Source organism: Pleurodeles waltl, chromosome 5 (assembly GCF_031143425.1).
Source record: "Pleurodeles waltl isolate 20211129_DDA chromosome 5, aPleWal1.hap1.20221129, whole genome shotgun sequence".
Classification (NCBI taxonomy): domain Eukaryota; kingdom Metazoa; phylum Chordata; class Amphibia; order Caudata; family Salamandridae; genus Pleurodeles; species Pleurodeles waltl.
This window is the reverse complement of record NC_090444.1, coordinates 421279269-421300693: the sequence shown is the minus strand read 5'-3', so window position 1 is coordinate 421300693 and position 21425 is coordinate 421279269. Positions and strand designations below refer to the sequence as shown.

The 21425-nt window shown below is 44.8% G+C and overlaps 1 protein-coding gene across 1 annotated transcript in view; it reads right to left on the bottom strand.

The window, feature by feature from the left end:
• MTIF2 (mitochondrial translational initiation factor 2) overlaps window positions 1-21425 on the bottom strand; it is a 350344-nt gene that overhangs the window by 267506 nt on the left and 61413 nt on the right. The window contains exon 4 of the mRNA XM_069234182.1: window positions 14195-14366. Coding sequence (XP_069090283.1) covers window positions 14195-14366 — 172 coding nt within the window. The remainder of the gene's footprint in view (window positions 1-14194; window positions 14367-21425) is intronic.

Here is a 21425-nt window from a genome sequence, read left to right as displayed (position 1 = left end):
GCTTCTTGAATGATAAGTGACGCATCATTCCTAGCTACGTTCCCAGTTTATTCATAACACCATAGCCCCACTTCATAATAGCTCTCTTAAGGCTCTAAGTGACATAAGTCATCTATACTCTTTAGGTCAGCCACACAAAATAAACATGTTATCTATCAACTTAGAAGATTTAAAGCCCTGTCTATTCATGTAGAAGGTCTGACACTCTGCAATGGCCTTCCAGCACATCAGAGGCTTGAAAAAAACTTCCCCAAATTTTTTAAGGGTATTTTCGGATTAGCCTTATGCTTGGCCACTTTCAGCCAACCTGGTGGCACACTGCCTCAGGACGTCCTTTCATCTTAATGCAAAGCTAACTGGTCACATGGCTACAACTGCGAGCTTATGTGATAATACCTTGACTCTTCATCAATGGTTCGTCATTTTGTTTTGCAATGGCAGGCATTCTCATGGAAAATACAACATGGGCTTTGTTAATCTCTTCTTGGCACTCATCAAGTTCCACTCCTGCCACCTCCCGGTCAACTTAGAGCAGCATTACACACTATACAGTCTCTTTATGGGTGTTTGAACACACAGAAAATAGAGCAATCACCCAAAAACAGATAATAGCATTTAAAATAGATCCACAAAATGTTTGAATATGACTTTTAGCGAGGAAGCATTAGATGTCTGTAAACTGCCCAATGACACTTTTTCTGGAAACGTCTACTTGGCTCTCATCCTCCACTATTTGTTTTAAAATAAAATTATTAAATTATGTCAAAGTATGATCACGTTATCTAACCAAGTGTAAGTGCTCTGGCTGTTTGAAGGACAGTTGTATCCAATTTGGGTCTGTGCCACTTCAACAATCCGGCAACTCACAATTCATCTTCCCCCTCCAGCTATCTTTCAGAAAGACTGGCAGTCCAAGGTCTCTGACATTGCCCAGCATGAACAATGTCTATGGATAAGCATGCTAGGGAGTTCATCGCCATTCTCCTTCAGACTATGAAAGCATTATTTCCAAAGCAGGGTTCTCCATAATGAAATAAATGCAGGGCCAGTAGACAAGGAAGACATCTTAGTCCCATGTGCTCTGTACTAAATGGATAACACATTTTACCTATGTGTTTTGTAAGCCTCTCCACTTGCATGGTGGTCTCCAAGACTTGTACAAGCCACACAGGATGTGCGGAGGCTGGAAAACTGTTTCACTTGAATGCCATGACCATCATAACTGTTGAATATCTGGAAGGTCAATTTCTACACACTGAAGTTATCAACTCTCTACTACTCCGCTTGATGCCCAATTAATTCTGGTTTGCGGGGACAGGTAAACCTAATATGCCTCTAATGGCTGCCAAAATCTCTTTGTGGTACTATTTACTTTGGACATTTCAACCACATAATTTGCATAAGCCGACTTCCCCACAACGCCTTAAGCCGGCACCCATTGCCAAGTAACACTTTTGCTTAATTTGCCTAGTGGGAGTACCATCTGCCATATTTTTTTTCTAACAGTATTTTATTGCATTTCCAAATGGATGCACCCATACCAAATGTTGCATAGTTGTTATATCACACACTTAGGGGGTCATTCCGAGTTTGGCGGTTCCAAGAGCGGCATGTTGGCGGTGGCAGTCGTACCGCCAACAGGCTGTTGGAGAAGACCGTCAAATTATGACCATGGCGGTCCACACTACAGAATACAGCCAATTCACCGCCGGCACCACCAGTGTGGTCAGGCCGCCACGGACGGCGAGAGGCACTTTCAGGGCAGCGGAGACCATGTTCCTGCCAGACAGATTACGAAGTTGCACACCACCAAGGTTTTCGCCATGGTCGCACCGCAACAGGAAGCCAGGCCCGTCTGCAGCCACCATGGAACCTTAACTGGATGTCTTCCCACTGCTCCTGCTCGCCCAACAACTCCAGAACCAGCAACGAAGACAACAGCAGCAACCGTGAGTACACACACTTAACTGTCACTGTTGCATAATGCCAAGGACGCAATGCACACAAAACAAACACATCCGGTACGGGTGACAATGGCGACACATACACGTACTCCTACACTGACACGCACATTCACACACAGGCACATACACAGACTCAGTACACACACCAGGGCCAACACACACTACTAAAACACACACTGAGCCGTACACACACAGCACCAGCACTGTAAAACACAACACCAGCCAAGTACACAACTACAACACCTCACACACACCGTCAACACTCCACAACACACACCCCCATCTCACAATACATACAAACAACATAACACCATTGTTCCAATACACACAATCACACAGCTATACAACGAGCCATACATCACACCATGCAAGCACATCACACATCGCTTTGGACATACCAATCACCGCACACACGCACAAAGTACAACTACACAAGTGCCAACACTAACAAAACACACAATATCAACACAAATGAATATTCTAAACACAGACATGTCCGTCACACCATACCCAGCCATCATAGCGGTACAAATGCAAAGCACACACCCACACAAGCAGCTCAGACACAACTGGTAGCACAACCACAACAAACAAACACACTTGCACACAAAAGAAAGCAGGAAAGACCATGACAGCCATGAGGAATGAAAGGCAAGACAAAGATGTAACTTTGGGACCAAATACTGGGCGTCCCAGATGTACGTATAATAAAAAAATATATAAGTATGTACATAAGTGACTATATACAATTAAACATTGCCATTAGGCCAGGCCAAACATAATCGTGCACAATGCACAGATGGCATATTATAGTGCCCCTACTTGACTCCTGCCTGCTAATCAACCTCCACAGGTAGGAGCATCAAGGGACAGGCACCTCTGGGATTAAGGGAGTGCATGTGGGGGGGTGGGGTTTGTTTAGGTTTGTGAGGTGGGTCTTTGGGCCTGGGTTTGGGAGGGTGGGGGCTTTGAATGTGGCTTAGGGGAGGGCTGGGAACACTTTGGAGGGGTCGACTTCTTGGAGGGGGAGGGGCATTGGTAGTAGCAAGGGGGCAGGGAGGACTTTTAAGTGGTAGGGTGGACTTGAGGAGGGAAACTGATCTTTTGGGGGTCACAGGAGGTGGGAGAAGAGTAGGTAAAAGGTTCAACTCTGAGAGGAAAAACTTCTTAGACACATGGGGATGGTCATGGCAAAAGGGTTTGGGAGTGGAGGGAGAGGGAATGCTTGAAGGAGGTATCATGGATCTTTTGGGGGCATGTGTGTGCGAGGAATGCTTGTGTGTGCTGAGTGTCTGTTGGGTGGGTGAGTGTGGGTGTTTGTGTGTCTTGGGAGGAGGGGGAGTGGAGGAGGAGGGTGATGCTGTGCTGGATTGGTGACTGTTGGTGTGGTGACTGCAGGTATGGTGGATGTGCTGCATATGGGTGTGTCTGTGGTTGTGGTGCCTGCAGATGTGGTCACTGGGGTGGATGTCTGCGGGTCTGCTACTGTGCTGACTGTGGGTAGGACAGGTGTTGTGGCTGTATCGGTGAATGTGGGTGTGGTGTCTGCAGGTGTGTCTGGTGTAGTGTATGTGGGGGTGGCGGGGGAGTCTGTGCAGGTAGCGGCTGTTGGTGTGCCTAAAGGTGGGCGTTTGTGTGCATGCCGATAGTGGGTCTTGTGGTGCTTGTGTTTGTTTGCGGAATCCTTGGATGTTGAGGGGCATTCATGCTTGTCTGTCTTTGTGCTCTGGCTGGGACGGGAAAAAGGGGTGTGGGATTGGTAAGAGGAATATGGAGGAAGGACAGAAGACAAAGGGTGACTGGCTGCTGTCAGAGTGGAGGCCGGAGGCTGATAGGATCTCTGTATGCCAACCAGTGCACTTTGAATGCCTTCTAGAAAAGCATTGCTGTGTTGTATCCGAGTTGCCAGTTCATGAATGGCATTCACGATGGTCAACTGACCCACAGAGATTGGCCTCAGGAGGTCAATGGCCTCCTCACTGAGGGCAGCAGGGGTGACTGGGGCAGGGGCAGAGGTGTGCCTGCGGTGATGGAGACGCCCACCCTCCTGGGTGACCGGGCACGGACAACTGGGTGGAGAGATACAGGGAGGGCGTTGGTACTAAGGGGGGTAGCGAACAAAGGCGGTGCTGTGAGGGGGGGTCCCAGATGGGTCCGCCACCACCAAGGAGTGTCCACTAGAGGAAGATTCCAAAGAGGATGATGCACAAGATCTGTCTCACCCGTGGCACTCCCCTCACCCTCCGGGCCACTGGGTCCCTCGCTATCGTTAGTCACAGCACTACGGGTCCCATCACCTTCGCCTGCCGATGCTGATGCACACAAATAGAGAAAGGGAGAGAGGGAGAGAAAGGGTTATCATATTCCTTACATACATACATTTATATATACATACCTGTAGGTACACATGTCCAGGCTAGGCAATCTCTGTTGGCATTACACATAACCTACATCATGTCACAACTATCCACCCTTTAATGTCAACCCTCACACACACATCTGATTCCAATTAAGTTTGCACGACTGGAATAATCCTATTGAACACCTGTAAAACCATGTCAGCATGCTACTCATGCTCTGCCACAAGTAGGCATATCAAGCAGATTCCAGAACATCTCTCTCAATACTCCTATCACCTATTGGAAGCACAGGTTACTGATCACAACACACCATGCATGTCCTGAGATAACACCTGACCGATCCTTCTCAATTAGCAATGTCCCTTGGTAGTCTAGACTACCCTATTCACAGACCACACAGCACCTGCCATACATATCTCATGGCTGGCTGACCCCCTATACATATATGGCAACATGGGTACATGAACTGATGAAGCTAGAACAGGTGGGACTCCCATACAGGTGACATATGATGTGTAGAATACAAGTCTGGAGTACAGGCATGGCATCACATTCATAGAGGACTGCCAGTGCATATACAACAAATACGTGCACAAGAAATAGTGGTTCAAATATACGGTTACATCATTATCACATAAGTAATGCTAAACATAATCCTCACCAGACTGGACACAACAGCTAGGACAAGGGTAGCAAAGATTGTCCCTCTTCATATGTTGTGTCCCCAAGTAACCATTGAAACATGATGTAGGCTGCATATTACCCTGGTTGCTAAGGAATTGTATGGCACTGCCAGACATAGCATTGCCATAGCACATTGTAAAAGGCAATCTCTGTCAAGGAACTAAACCTCCTCTAGAACCAACCCATTGGGACAGAAAATAAATGCCAACATGTCAATCACATGGAAGAGAAATGATGAGTCCAAATACACAAATCAGACACCCAAAGTAGAATATCCTATTGTTGCAACCTTCACATACACCACAGATATGTACTATTATACACAGGGTAAAACTATGTTGTAATTGAGATGGCATGTAATTGAACATGTAGTTCATACCTGAACCAGTACTAGTTATGTATTGACTCTGTGCCATATAAGTTAGTCACCCAGTTCACAAACAGGGGATCAGCACAACTGGGATTGGTCAGACACCTTGGAGCCACTAAGACTCATATGCAGATGGATGGGCTAGGTAAGAGTAAATGGTTATGGTGAAACATCAGCTCACATCCATAGGAATGGCAGGACGGGGCAACACATGTGGCATTGACATTTGAGCATCTCCACATGCAGTCAGAATGAAGTCTTGATACAGGAGTTCAAATCTTACACACAGCTAACCATGATGCCAGATCCACATCTCCTACATTTGCAAGGTGGTACCAACTTACTCCCACTAGTCTACGAGCATTGCTCACCAACTACAATGTCAAAGAAGTTGCAGTGAGACAGCAAACCCCATACAACAAGAGCCAAGTACGAGAAAACAGTCAGTACCTACCCCCTTGTGGCTGCTGTGCTGCCCTCAAATGCCCATCCACCTCAGGGTCAGCCACCGCCAAAATGCAAGCCATTAGGGGGATTTGGGTCCGACGGGCAGGTTGGGAAGACCTACCCAGCTGGACCTCAGCAGTCTTCCAGACCCAGCATCTCAGGTCCTCCCACTGCTTGCGACAAAGGGTGCTCCGCCAGCTGAGGACCCCCAGGGTACGCACTTGTTTGGCAGTGGCACGCCAGATCTCTTTCTTCTGATGGGCATACACCTGCATGGATGACACAGATAAAAGGAGAAAATCATGTACACATGCCCCATACCAACAGAAGTTGGCACTACACAACTGTAACAGCAAGTGGACACACATACCCATCCTCTTAGCACACACGCCTGTACGGTATGTCACATGCATCCATCTACTCCAGCAACAATTCACATACCCGACTCAACATTACACACATTACCAATCACACATGGCAGGGGCATTGGACTCACCTGTTCCTCTGGTGCCCCATATAGCTGTCCATACAGGGGTAGGACCTCCCCCACCAGGTTCTTTCTCCAGTTCTTCCTGTGTGAAAGCAGGGGCCCTATCACCTGTGGGACAATGGCATGGTGGCTCCCAGAGGCAGTACACAGGAGCTAACGTAGGGGAGGTCTTGCTAGCAACAGTGTCAGGAGTCAAGTGAACAAGACTGCAGAAAATACAAGTCACGGCCGCCATGTACATTGGCCGCAGACCTCCATAGGCAGGAATGTTAACCTATGACAACTTGCAATGTGGTTGCGACCACCTCCTGCCATGACAACTTCCGTCGGCGGACTTAGGTCACTTCCAAATGTTCAGAATAGTAGGTCAGGCGTCTACCATTTTGGGCACATGTACTCAATGCATGTGCTTAAATAAGTGCGTAAGATACCTAATTGTCCTCATATCTGTGACCAATCATGAGACTGACGTGTTGAGCATAAATATGTGTGGATCGTTCAGTGTAGCTACTCTGAGGAACACAGGCATCAGAAAAACATGTTAATTTAATTATGTGTGTGATCTGTGAAGGACTGCACAGCCACCCACACATTTCCCGATTCATGTGTCATGTGTCTACTCCAACTGACATTTCTGCCAATTTGCTGCAATGACTGTGTACGATGTGCATTTCTATGGTCTGTATTGTATGAGTCGCATCCCGTACAAATGTCAAGTGTCTGCCTACTGCTTGACTCATTGTACATTCTCTCCTCTGTACACATATATCCTGCCATGGGGGAAATGAGACAACCACCAGTACACCGTCCATTGGTAGACTTGGCAACCATGGAGGACAGACATGTCGTTCGGACTTATCGTCCGAATTGCCAGGCCATCATGGATCTATGTAGACAGTTTGAGCCGGAACTGATGCCAGACAATTGCAATCCCTATTGCATACCTCCCATCGTCCAAGTGTTGTCAGTGCTACACTTCCTGACCACAGGGTCATTCAAGAATAATGTCACCTTAACAGCAGTGATGTCTCAGCCCATGTTCAGTCTGGTGTTGAGGGATGTATTGTGTGCTTTCTTGAAACACCTTAACAGCTAAATCAGATTTCCCCAAAGACCAGATATGTCCTATGTGAAGGCAGACTTTTATCAGATGGGACAGATTCCTCATGTGGTAGTGGCCATTGATGGCACCCATGTATCCCTGGTCCCTCCGACTGTCAATGAACAGGTGTGTAGGAACAGGAAGAACTACCACTCTATCAACGTGCAGGTGGTGTGTCTGGCGGACCAGTACATCTCCCAAGTGACAGCCAAGTTTCCAGGTTCAGTGCATGACTCCTACATTATGCGGAACAGAATGTCCCACACATGATGGTACAACTACACACAGAGAGGGCCTGGCTGGTTGGTAAGTAGGCATTGTAATGTGTTGTTATGTAATGTGACCTGTCATCACTATCTGCCCACAAGCTGAACTTCAATTTGATTAGTTTTACCATTGTGTTCACAGGTGACTCTGGCTATCCGGACCTTCCCTGGCTGTTAACACCTGTGAGGTACCCAGCCACGCCAGGGGAACTCCGTTTTAATGAGGCATATGGGAGGAAAAGGCGTGTCACTGAACAAACCTTTAGCCTCCTGAAGGCAAGATTCAGGTGCCTGGACTTATCTGGAGGTGCCCTCCTCTACTCGCCCCACAAGGTTTGCCAAATCATCATAGCATGCTGCCTGCTCCACAATCTAGCCCTGAGGCGTCGGATACCATTGCTAGCTGATGACCGTGAGGCATCTGTACATGTGGCTGCACATGGTGATACAGATTGTGATGAAGAGCCAGAGGAAGAAGGAGCAGCTGACAGTAGGACCAAGCTCATCAATCAGTACTTCCAGTGACAAGCAGGTACGTGGGGTGGGCCTTTTCAAGTTTTGTCGGTGCACTATTAGAAGTGGATATCTGACATTACAGCTCCAGACATTTGGCATACGTGATGGTGTAATGATGTCCAATGCCTATGTGTGAGTAGTGAAAGCAGACAGATAGAATGTAAGGTCTACAGTATTAGTGGTTCACCTCCAACATGTATTGTAGCTACTGATTCCAACATTCTTTTCTCAAATGGACTGACCAGTTTAGACCTGGATTATCTTCATTCCCCTATTCCCAACCAACCGCACCACCCACTGGATGTGGATTTCATCTGTGGGTCTCCTACCTAAAGCTTGAGGTATACATCGTTAGTAGTCAATGGTGATTGAGTACAGTTCTGAGAGGGGTACATGACAGATAGCCTGTTAAATGGATCATGTGAAGGGCAGAGCCTGGTGCTGTATGGGTTCAACCTGGGTGCCCATGAATATGAGTTATACCACAATAGTGATGCAGTTGATTACCTGTATCTGTGCTTACTGTTTCAGCTTCCCTTCCATCCTCATGGTACTCTCTGTCTTGCTCTAATTGCAGCTGGTGCAAGAGACTTTTGCCTGGTGTTACTGTGTATTTCAACCTCATTCTCTAACATCTGTCAATGTACATTACTGTTGTCATGTGTGTCCTGCTGAGGGAGCCTCATCCAAAGGCCATTACAGTGCTAGTACGAATCAGGGGGGCATTACCAGACCACAATTGTGTAGAAGGACAAATGTTGTTGGACCATTAAATGCACAATTACAGTAGTTGGGTTCAAAAGTGATTTATTGTGCAATTCAGTTTTGTGACATGTGAAATTGATGTGAAGAACATAACAAACAGGTGATGAGGGGACTTATGGTAGATGGATAGATCAGAGTAGCTGCTACAACACTGGGTCACACAGGTCCATTCCACTGGCTGCACTGATGTAGAGGGGGCAGATGTCATGTTGCATGTGGGAGGGGCGTGGGTTGCTATACCACGCAAGGTGCTGGTCATGTCCCTCAGCAACCCTGCTATGGAGGACATGGTGCCATTGTGTGCCTGCCACTGCTGCATGACCTCCTGGTGGTATTCCCTCTGCAGCCTTTGATTTTCCCCCAACATGGTGATGATCTGGCCCATCCTGTCCTGGGAATTTAGGTATGCTCCCAAGACTTGGGAGATGGGATCATGGTCAGTGGAGTCCCTTGGGTGCCCCATCCTCTGGCCCACAGCATCCTTCCTATGCCCCCTTCCCCCAGGTGCCTATGCCCCTGGCACGGTGTGCCCACTCCCAGTGTTAGCCGGACCATTATTGTCTGTGGTGCCAAGGTCTGACTCAGGTCCCTGTACTGTGGGGCACACAAAAGATTGAACAGTCCTTGGGACACAGGTTTGGGGGCGCTTGCTGGGCTGAGATGTTAGCGCCACAAGGGTGGAGGGATTGATGTGGGCAGGGTGAGTCGTCGACTGACCAAGTGTTCTGGAGGAGCAAGGTAGGTCAACACTGTCCAGACATCTAGGCATGTTGTTCTCACTGGGGCCTTCATCCTGAGGAGGGCTGGCAGTGTCTGGTATCCCCCCCATGGTGGTGATGGCAGGGTTACCTGTGGATGGAGTGAGACACAGAGTACAGTTGAGTAAGTGTGTTTAGTTCCAGGTTTGTAAGATGCAGACAGTGGCTTACCATGATTCCCTGCAATGACAATGACAGATGCTGCACAGCATAGCTTGGTAGTACATACAAGTCTGTGACCGGAGTACCATACTCCATGTTGGGTGCTGTCGTCAATGATTAGTACAGATGGCACTGCTGATGAGTTCTAATACTATCTGATACTTTACATGACTATTCGATTCTGATACCTAGTGAGTATTCAGGCTTGGTAGTTATCACACAAATTGACTGCACATTGCACCATGATGTTCCATTAGGAATACAGTATGTGGGCATGCAGGGTAATATTCCTGTCTCTGGATCTTGTGCATGGAGTTTGGCATCTTACTTTCCAACCCAGTGTCAGTCCATTACGGGCTTGGGGATATGAATCAGTGTCCATTTGCAATTGTCACTGTGCTGCAGCTGTGTTTAGTCTTGGTTGCAATTGCGGTGTGCCACTGCATTGCCATCATTGCCATGTACTGGTCCTCAGTCGTACATTCTAGTTGGTGTAGGTAATGCAATATTGATGCATGCATAGAAAATGACATGATGTGCACATTGCACTTTTGCGCATAAATGGTATGGCGCATTGTGGGAGTCGTAGTGATAGGATTAGCCTGTGGTATCCGTGCCCTTGCCAAGGGCTGTGTGGGGTGGTAGCATGCAGGAGAGGGAAATGGGGTGATTGGCAGGTAGGTGTAGGGGAACAATCAGTGAATTAGTGGGTATTTGGGTGCTGAGGAGGCATGCAGGACATGACAATTGTGTGACATTGATGTTGTGGGTACTTACCAGAATCCAGTCCCCCCAGGTATTCCAGTTAAGCCCTCCAGATGCAGTATCTCCAAGACCTTCTCCTCCCAAGATGTGAACTGTAGGGGATTAGGTAGGGGCCCACCACCAGTCTTGTGCACGGCTATCTGGTGTTTGATGCCATGGAACGCTCCTTCCCCCGTAGGTCGTTCCACCTCTTCCTGATGTCATCCCTTGTGCGTGGATGGCTGCCCAGTGAGTTGACCCGGTCATCTATTCTTTACCGTAACTCCATTTTCGTGGCAACTGATGTTAGCTGGACCTGTGCTCCAAATAGTTGTGGCTCTACCCTGACAATATCATTCACCATGACCCTCAACACATCGTCTGTGAATCATGGGTACATGGGGGTATTTGAACTGTCCAATGTAGTGCTGTGTTCGGTCAGTGGTGGTTTCTGACAGAGGCAGCTCGGACTGCCAATGTTTTTTCATCATAAAAACGGAACATTTGTGGGTGGTAATATGGTGGGCCGATTTGTGTTGGGCTGGTGGTGCTGGAACTGCCTCTTTCCTGCCCACTAGTGTCCTGGCAGTTTCAGAATTTTGGCTGTTTTTTGGTGGTATTCACAGTGTGGATCGTAATACGACTGTCAGATGACCGCCAGCATGACTGTCTTTTGGCGGCCGCCAACACAGCGGTCTTGACAGAAGACCATCAAAGTCGTAACGAGGCCCTTAGTCTGTCTGTAATACAGAGACTCGCTGCAAAACTCCATATATAAAACAAACCTCTTCTTAAGAAAAGAAGAAAAACCCTTCTAGGATTGTCATCTAGATCTCTGATCAGAAAAAGGTAAATGCATCATCTTTACAAGCTGTCAGCTCCTCCACCCATCTGTGGCCAGCCTTGTAGACCCTCCTGAATATCAACCAACAACTTCTGGGCTCTCAAGCGAGGTGCAAATGACAAGGAGGGGTGATTAGCCATTATATTGTCTAAAATTGGTCTCCAGGTTGATTCATACTTCATGTGCTCCTCATTTAACTTGTCAATGAGCCTCTCCGTTGCCATAATGCTGCAGAGTCAATCATGTCATCCCACTATGGATGGGGACTCTTGCATTTTTCAGCACGTTCCTATAGCTAATTTAGTCACTCATAACAGCCCACTCCATGTGGTGCTTCTTGGGGTATCCACAAAGCCTCTGTCTCTGCAGTAGCACAGAGGGGTTCCCAGGGAGAGGATACCCCGCAACAACATCTTTAAATACCCTTTTAGTTTCCACCTATTAGCTTTGGGTAGGTCCAACAGATGTGCAATTGATCCCCCTTCTGATCACAACACCTCAACAGTCTAAGCTGAAGGTATTGAGCATATCCTGCACACTATCTGTGGTGTAGTACCAGTTATACATCCATTTATAATGAACCTCCATACAACCCGCAGAGATATAGCTCTTTTGAATATTATTTCTTAGTTCTTCCCTCCCACTCCTTGCTCAAGATCTCCCTTTGAAGCATGCATTTCCACTTTGTTTTATTTGCTGTCTGAGCAGTAGGGGTGGGGGTTGACTCCAAGAAGTGTAACCTGCCATCTATTTGACAGATGATTTCTGGTGTTTTACCACAACATGATTCCTCATTACATTTTGTTCACAGATGTTCCCATGCATCCCAAGATATTTCTTCTTCCTGTACTTTGTTCTAGCTTGATAAGTACAGTCTCATCACCAATTCCAGTAGGGCTATCATACTTTTATGTAGTAGTGAGATTGGACCTCTTGATTACAAAATTCTCAAATGGGGTCAGCAGCAAAATCATTGCAGCTTTATATAGTCAAGCTGAATCAGCGAATGTTTTTATGCACGTAGTTTCATTTTACTATCATCATCTTACAATCCCCAAAGGACCTCACCTCCATACCCATGAATGTAGCAGACAGGACCCTGCATTTTCTCTCCCTTATTTTTTTAATGCCTCCTCATGTGCAGTAAGTGCAAAGTTTGAATTATAATGGAGGGCTGTCGGAAGTGACGGGAAAGGTGTCAAGTGTCTTGGTAATATCAAGTTGGCTTGTTAGCAAGCCACAGAATCTTCTGTGGTCTGGATCATATTGGGAGTCAAATCAGATCTTGCTAATCTGCCTGAGCTTGCCCAGCCCACTGAAACCCCATGCATATCTAAGTTCCTTAGTGACAACAGCCCCAGAACACAAAATTGCACTGCCCTATAATAATCTTTCATTTCTGGGAATACCAGACCACCTTTTACCACGGGGCCTTCACAAATTTAGCTTGACAATTTGGCCGATTGACTTTGCCACAAAAAAATGTTATTGTCTCTGCAGTTTTACAAAAAAAAGTTTTCTATTCTGAAGAGCCCTGAAGACATATAATAACCTGGTAATTACCTTATTTTTCACTGCTGCCACTCCGAACCATGGGACGTGCAGCTTTCTCCATTCAGAACGATCATTCCTCATATGCCTGGCCAGGATAGGTATGACTGCAGCATACAGTTTGCCCAATGCAAAGGTCAGCTGTGCGCCTGAATATTTTACTGACCTACCTTTAAAATAAAAGAGACAAAGCTTTGAAGCTCTGTAACTTACCTATGGGAGATTTATGGGCAGCATTATCAATTTATCAGCATTAATCTTGTAGTCAAATGCCTCTTCAACTCATGAAAAATCCTCATGAATGGCAGGATTGAGGCCATGGTTTCTGAAAAGGATATAACTAGGTGATCCTCAGAAAAGGTGGTATTTGACGATCAAGCCCTCTGAAGCACATACCCTTAATACAGAGTAAGGCTCTGATCAATCCTGTGAAGGATTCAACAGTAAGGACAAAGAAGAGGGGAGGGAGACGTCCCATTGTGGTGCATCAATGAAACTCAAAAGGCAGACAGAACACCACCTTGACCAGCATGCACCTACTTCCTTTAAACTAAGATTCTCAGTCATATATATGATTATCTGCTTTGTTTTGGTCTTTGTTCTTAGATTTCAAAAACAAAAAAAGCAAGGGAATTCCTCTGGGCACCTCATTTAACTAAACAACCATTTATATGAAGTAGTTTACTCCAAGCATTTCTTCACTGCAATTATTTAAACTTCTCACAAATTCAATGTTTTCTACATTCATGGCCATTGAGTTTCAAAACTCCTCTCCCAAAAAGTAAACTGAAGCGCTAACCTGTTTCAGCAAAAGTTTTCATGGCTAACTCATTTACGAGTAACTGAATGTCGTAGAATGTAACTGACTGTTGAAAGGGACCAATTATGTGGCCCTTCAAACCTATTGTCATGCTTGGTGCTGAACGCTCTACTGCGCAGAAAACATCAGATTTCCCCAGAAGGTATCAATGGGCCTCTCTATCACCCACCGCTATTTTGTCCTCTGTAGTGAAACCGAGCATAGTAGAAATTCCAAGCTGTATACCATAAAAAGGAAACAGAATTTATCAAGTAAAAAGTGCAATTAAGAAAAAGCACACAGAAGGTGATGAGTCTGCATATCAAGCTTTTTCCAAAACAATAATTCCAACTTCACAGTAAACATATGTACCTTTTCACAGCATCCTTATTTTCCCTGACTTTTTCTTCTTTTAGTTTTGCCCATTTGAATTTCATGCCCGATTTTTTAATTGCCTCTTTGATCCAAACTTCATCTAAAACAGAATGTGGTTCCAGTGTGTCGAGGTTGAGAGTTGTGTGGAGCAAGGCTTCATGCACATGATCTGATTAAAAAAAGCAAAGAACATTCTATTACACACTCATCAAAACTCAAACTGTAAAGTACACAAATACTTCTTGACTTGTTCTGGAAAGATAATCTCAGAGTTGTATCTTGGTCAGGGGGCTAGGTGGTGCGAACTGGCTTTTCCCCAAAAAATCACCATGCTGTACCAAACTAAAAATATGATGTGAAGAGAAGGGTAACTTCAAGTCTATTCAAGCATTAAGTTATCTGTGTATGGAATAAAGAGAGATTCTGAAATTAGAAAATCTATTGTTGAAATGTTGTCTCGATTTTAATGTTGGCATGGAATAGCATTAGCCTCTCTACAAAGGGTGCCACCACCCAACCCCAATCAGATGAACATATTTCTACCTCTGCCATCTGCCTGCCAAACTCCCACCATGTAAAAATGGGTAAAGATTTTTAGTCACCTAATTTAAACATGGCCTGGTGTGGCCAAAGAATGGTGGTTGTGCCTCTGCAGCTCACAGCTAGGAATAGCGCCATGTCTCCACTCCTAAGGAATCTCCTGGGCTCCCCGCTAACCAGCTGTTCATACACACTAAGCTGCGTAAATACTAAATCTAGGGCGGGGAAGCGAGCTTTCATCAACCCTACTCTTCAAGACACCATAGTAGTCCCAAAGATTACTTTACCTCATAGTCCCAATGATTACTTTACCTCATGTCTGCAGGTGCCACCAGACAAAAAGGGAATCTTGGAGATGTCCTTGTTGGTACCAAGTGCATGCACATAACCAGTGAGGGGATTTTCCCCCTTTTTTTTGGAGGACAAGTGAGTGTCTGAGTTTATGGAGTGTGTGAATGACTGACAGAGTATGCGAGTAAGCATTTGACCTCAAGATTATTTAAAACGTCTCTCCAACCAGTTGATCGCTAGCTACCAGTGGCTCACAGACACTTCAGATTAGCTCACAGCCTCAAGTTCATTTTTAAATAAGCACAGATCACAAGTTAAGGGAAAGCTGTGTTTATTTTACATTATTATCTTTAGGCTACAGATAGCAGGGCCTGATAATGAGCAGTGCTCAGTCAGATTTATGGCCAGGCTGGGCAGATGCACCGAGATATTTAACTCTTAAATACAAGTCCTTGTCAACTCAATACTGAAGCTGAAAACGAAACGATGTTTCGAGAATGCTGTTAAATGGAAGAAAATTAAAATGAAAAGATACCTTGATTGTTAAGTTAACTCTTCATTTTAATTGTCTTCCATTTCAAATTGGAAAACAGCAGGCCTCTTGCTTCCAGTAGACACTGTGCTGTATTTGTAACTGGAAAACACTATTTTTTTTAAATGACAGAAATGTCGAGAAAATTATTTCTATTAAACATTAAGGTCTTTAATACGAGCAAAAGTGTTATTTATCACCCCTGATTCCGAAACTCGGAGCGACAGGAAAACGTCCGAACCCGATGGCGGAAAGAAAACAATCGAAGATGGAGTCGACGCCCATGCGCAATGAGCACAGAAGGAGGAGCCACTCGGTCCAGTGACTCGAAAACACTTCTTCGAAGAAAAACAACTTGTAACACTCCGACCCAACACCAGATGGCGAGCTATGCAGACCATGTGTATCTACAGCGACAGATGCCATCGAACATGATAATACCATGGCACTGGTTATTTATCGGGTAAATAAATAACACCTTTTAGGAGGTTATGGGGAATAACATGCTAACATGCAAATGTTGGTGCTTAACGCAGAAAAATTTGAATGCTACAGTAAATACCGTATTTGTTCGCCTGTTGAATTTCGGAAGATTTGACCTGCCAAAATTTTGCAACGGGTGAGATATTTAGAATATTAATTATATATAATTATCAAATGTGTTAAATACATTTGCACTGGTAACTGTAACCCATGTGTAAACAAGAGGTTACGCATGTGTTCAACGAACTCATAATCAAGCCCAGAGTCTTATTGTCTTGCTCCACTTTCAATTAAGCTACTTATGTCTTGATGTTTTAGGAAGCATGTTTCTTCACTTTATGATCCTCTCATTTAAACAAATGGCTGTATTTTTCTGTTATAAATACGGCACCGTGTCTACAGACCACTGAGAGCAAGATGCCTTATGTTTGTAAATGTGACACTTGGAAATGGGAGAAAATGTGAATGATGAGTTTATGGAATATATATAAATATATATATATATATATACAAATATATATATATATATATATATATATATATATATATATATATATATATATATATGTTAACTCTGTAGTTTATTTTGTTCTCATTTCAAAGTTCACCTTTACAAACAGTCGCTGCCATTTTGCTTCCACTGGCTGGTAAATTATTTGAAGTGGGAAACCGTTAAAGTGCTGAAAAGTATTCCCAATTATGAACATTTTCGCAGAAAATTTTTCTGCACTTTAAGTTTTTTTCATTTTAAAAAATGGTTATGTTTACATTATACATATAACAATGCCACATATGGCAAAATGTATGTCCTGTGCCACAAACAGATATGACACAGGCGCTCAGTTATCCATACACATATGTGTGCGTATGAATGAGATATATTTATACATCCCCAAAGACCACTCTCTCACTGACACACAGGGCAGCCCTGTGTTAGTGCCACTAGTCAAAGTAGTTTTTTCAAACCACAGTCTGGCTCAACGGACATTAGGCTTTTAGTCAAGGCAGGGCCACGGGTCGTCTGGCAGTAATGCACAAGAAGCTCTCACTATAGAAAAGGTTGAAGACCCCTGATCTAAAATGTGATGTGAGGTACCTGATATATTGTGAACAAAGTTCAGGGATCTGAGAATCTCCATACTTAACGTGCTGCATGGACAACTTTACTGTTTATTGGGTGGGGGGAGGGGAGGGAGAGGGGAGAGAGAGAGAGAGTGTGTGTGTGTGTCTCTCTCTCTCTCTCTTGATGGCACAAGAAATTTGACATCATACACGACCAGGTGTCCCTGGTCCTCAATACTAACTAAAGTCATTCATTATGGAGCATTGAAAACCCTGCAGCGATATCCATGGAGAAAGTTACTGCGCTGTTGCAACAGATTGGTTTATGCTTCAGGATCAAATTTACTAGTGGACAGCATTACCAATGTAGCACATTATTAATTCTATAACACTGTACAATCTGGGAACAAGCTGTTTTCCTTGAAAGTTAAAACGCTATTTTCTCCAGTAAGAGAAGAGAACTCATTAGAACAGATGGGGAAAGGACACAGCAACCCGCATAAAATGACATCGGCAAGTTATTTGATCGGCCTCTGTTCACCAAATCATAAAGGAGGAATTAACAACCCAGACACGAAAACTCAAAAACCATACAGAAACTTTTCCAACTTGTATTAATTTAGCGACTATGGCAGGGGAACAATCCTAACAGAATCCTGCTAGCAGTGGGACCCTAAACATCAACAGTCAACTCTACCTCATTTAGGTCAGGTTAGGTTGGAGGGTTGTAAGATTCCAAACCCCACTGTAAAACATGATGCAGTGACAACCTAAAACAAGCTTTGCCAATTGCATCAATAAATAACAATATAAAGATTTGTCTTAGATCAAACGCACTGAATAAAAAAAAAGAAAGACAAAAGGGCCATGGATGTTGGTGGGATTGGATTAAGGGTAATGGAGAAACAGGTTGGAGGGAAGGGGAATAGCAGCACACACAGTGCAGGAGAGAGAGATGCATAAAAGGGAGAGATCATCAAAGAAAATGGGTGTGAGAGAGAGCATTGCAGGGTTGGGTGGGAGAGATGCCCATGGATGAGAGCAAGCACCTTAGAAGTGGAGGGAGTAGAAGCACACAAGGTAAACAGCTGGAAAGCACATGCACTTGTGGGGTCCTTAAACAAAAAGTAAACAAGAGACCAGCTCAAGGAGAGAAAAGCAGAAGGACAAGGAATAGCAACACAGCAAAAGGGGGAAAAGAATTACACAAGTGAAACATCAGGAAAACTCACACTTGTGGAGTGTTTAAGCAAAAAGAAAAAAGTAGTTCCTTAAAAGTGAACACTGGAAGAACACAGGTAAAGAGGATCTCCAACAAGAGCATCTCAAATGCAACCTCTTTTTGCACTTGGTCTGGTTGAGAACCTTCACTGCTCTAAAACTAGAGAAAACACTCACACTTAACTAGAATCATGGATTCGAAAAGCGTAGTAGTGAAGCAAAGAAAGCAGTGTAAAATTAGCAGGACGGATTAAAAAGGAAGTTCAGAACTTTGAAAACTGTATAACAACTTGAAATACAAAAATTAGAAGTCAGTTAGCTCACAGGCAGCCAAGGAGAAGCACAACGTACAACAAGTTACTACACATGCAAACAGACGAACCACATAGAAAATTAAGTGTTCGCTTTTAAAATCTGGGAACAAGACCTTTCTAGGAGGTGAAAGATGAGATCACATACAGGGCAAGAAAGATGAAATCATGCAAACAATGCCAGAATAATTGTCAGAAGAAGGGTCTACTGATGCAGACACCAACAAATGTTTCTGGGTATTGGCAGTTTTCAAAACACTGAAATATACAAAAACAAAGGATCATTACCTTAGTGCATAGGCTACAGCACCTTATCCCAAGACTGTCTTCCCACAGAGTGGCCACCGCAAAAGAGATGGCTCCTTAAGATGGTTGAGCTGCCACGCCTCCTCCACCAATTGCAAAATCACGCCTTTCAGATTGTCAAGACCTTCTTCACGAAAGTAAATGCTTTGCTACGGATGCTGCTTGCGGGTGAGGGGTGATTTGGTGTTGGGCAGTGAGGGCTGCCCCGCATTGCCTTGGGGAAATGCTGCAGACTGGTGTTTGAAGGGACATAGCCACACCAGCCATTCATTTGTATTTTTGGGCAGGCTATATTCTTATCATTAATGATCGGTGGTTCGAGGGGTCTGTGGATCCAGCCTATGTTCTTGAGGGGTGGGCTATGTCCCTTCAGGGCCTTCTGCATCTGCTGTATGGGACTGCCATACAGGGGACTCTACCCCAGCCACCCCGGTGGTACTGGAGGTCTGGGTTGCAGCTAAGAAAGCTATCAGATGGACAGACAGGCTAACGCTGGAGACCCTACTGTAGCAGGGTAACTGTCTCCCAGGTTGTGGCTCTGCTGGGATTCACAGCGTGGGACACTATTGGCATCTCGACCCTAGGAGATGTTCTTCATAACAGGACACTGAAATCCTTCCAAAAGTTTGAGTCTGGGTGTACGGTTTGCACCATACACAGCTTTTTCAGTACTTGCAAATATGCCATGGCCTAACGTCGGGGCTCCAGGCAACTGAGGAGATACCTGAATTCTCTCTGCTGGAGGCTAAGCTGTTCCTTACAAACATCAAGGAACACAAGTTGTTGCAGTGACTGCTCCCCTCGGTCATACTGCGCATGGGCATCGACTCCATTGTTAGATTGTTTTCCCGCAAAAGGGTGTAGGAAGGAGTGATAGAGTGTAATAATATAAATGTTGTATAGAAATAGTAAGTAAAAATAGATGTCCGTGCAAATGTAAATGTATATACATATGTACAAATTAGAAAAACTGCAACGACTACAGGCTTCCGGGAAGAAGGGAGGGTGCACGTGAATCTGCAGCACTATATGCCACGAACAGATGTACACTGGGTAAGTGATATTTTCTGTTTGATGGCATGTGTAGCTGCAGATACACATGCAATGCTTAAGACTACAAAGCAGTTACTCTCCCCAAGAAATGCGGTGGCTAGCTTAGATTGACAAACAATTTGTTTCCATTTGTTAGCATAGCATTGTCCAGTTGTAGGCTTGCGTGCTTGTTTGAGAACTTCCATGCATTCTAATGGAACTTGCAAGTATCCAAATTCTATGACTTCAGGAGCCAAATCGCTAAGTTGAGAGCACTGGGATTTGGGTGTCTGATTTGTCCTTTGTTTTGTGTTAGCAAATCCAGTCTGTTTGGAAGTTTGTAGCGAGGTACTACTGACAGTTCTAGGAGTGTTGTGTACCAATGTTGTCGGGCCCAAGTGGGGGCTGAGTATCATGGTGAGACATAGGGCCTGATTCTAACTTTGGAGGACGGTGTTAAACCGTCCCAAAAGTGGCGGATATACCACCTACCGTATTACGAGTTCCATAGGATATAATGGACTCGTAATACGGTAGGTGGTATATCCGCCACTTTTGGGACGGTTTAACACCGTCCTCCAAAGTTAGAATCAGGCCCATAGTTTGTTGACCAGAAATGGAAGTACTGGGAGCGGGGGAAAAGCGTAAGCAAATATCCCTGACCAGTTGATCCATTGAGCACTGCCCTTAGATAGAGGGTGTGGATGTCTGGATGTAAAGCTTTGGCATTTTGCATGTTCGCTTGTTGCGAATGGGTCTATTTGTGGTGTTCCCCACTTTTGAAAGTACTGATTAACTACCTGAGAATGAATCTCCCATTTGTGTATGTGTTGGTGTGTTCTGCTTAGGAGATCCAATAGCTGATTGTGTATTCCTGGGATGTATTCTGCTAGTAGATATATGTGATTGTGAATTGCCCATTTGCATATTGCTTGGGCTAGAAGGGACAGTTGAGACAAATGTGTCCCGCCTTGTTTGTTTAGGTAATACATGGTTGTCATATTGTCTGTCTTTATCAAGACAGTCATGTGTTTGAGAAGTGGTTGAAACGCTTTTAGGGCAAGAAACACAGCTAATAATTCTAAATGGTTTATGTTATAAATTTAGCTGCTTTGAATCCCATTCCCCTTGACTGGTAAGGTTGTTGAGATGAGCTCCCCAACCTATCATGGATGCATCTGTTGTTAATGTGGTCTGAGGCACAGGGTCTTGCAATGACCACCCCTTCATTAAATTGCTGAGATTCCACCATTAAAGGGAACTGTGCGTTTGGCAGTCTAACAATACTAGATCTTGCATTTGACCCTGTGCTTCAGACCATTGCCGTGAGAGGCACTGTTGTAGTGTCCTCGTGTTTAGACTTGCATGCAGTACTATAGCTATGCAGGATTCCATCATTCCCAATAGTTTCATGATACATCGTACAGTGTATTATTGATTTGGCTGCATT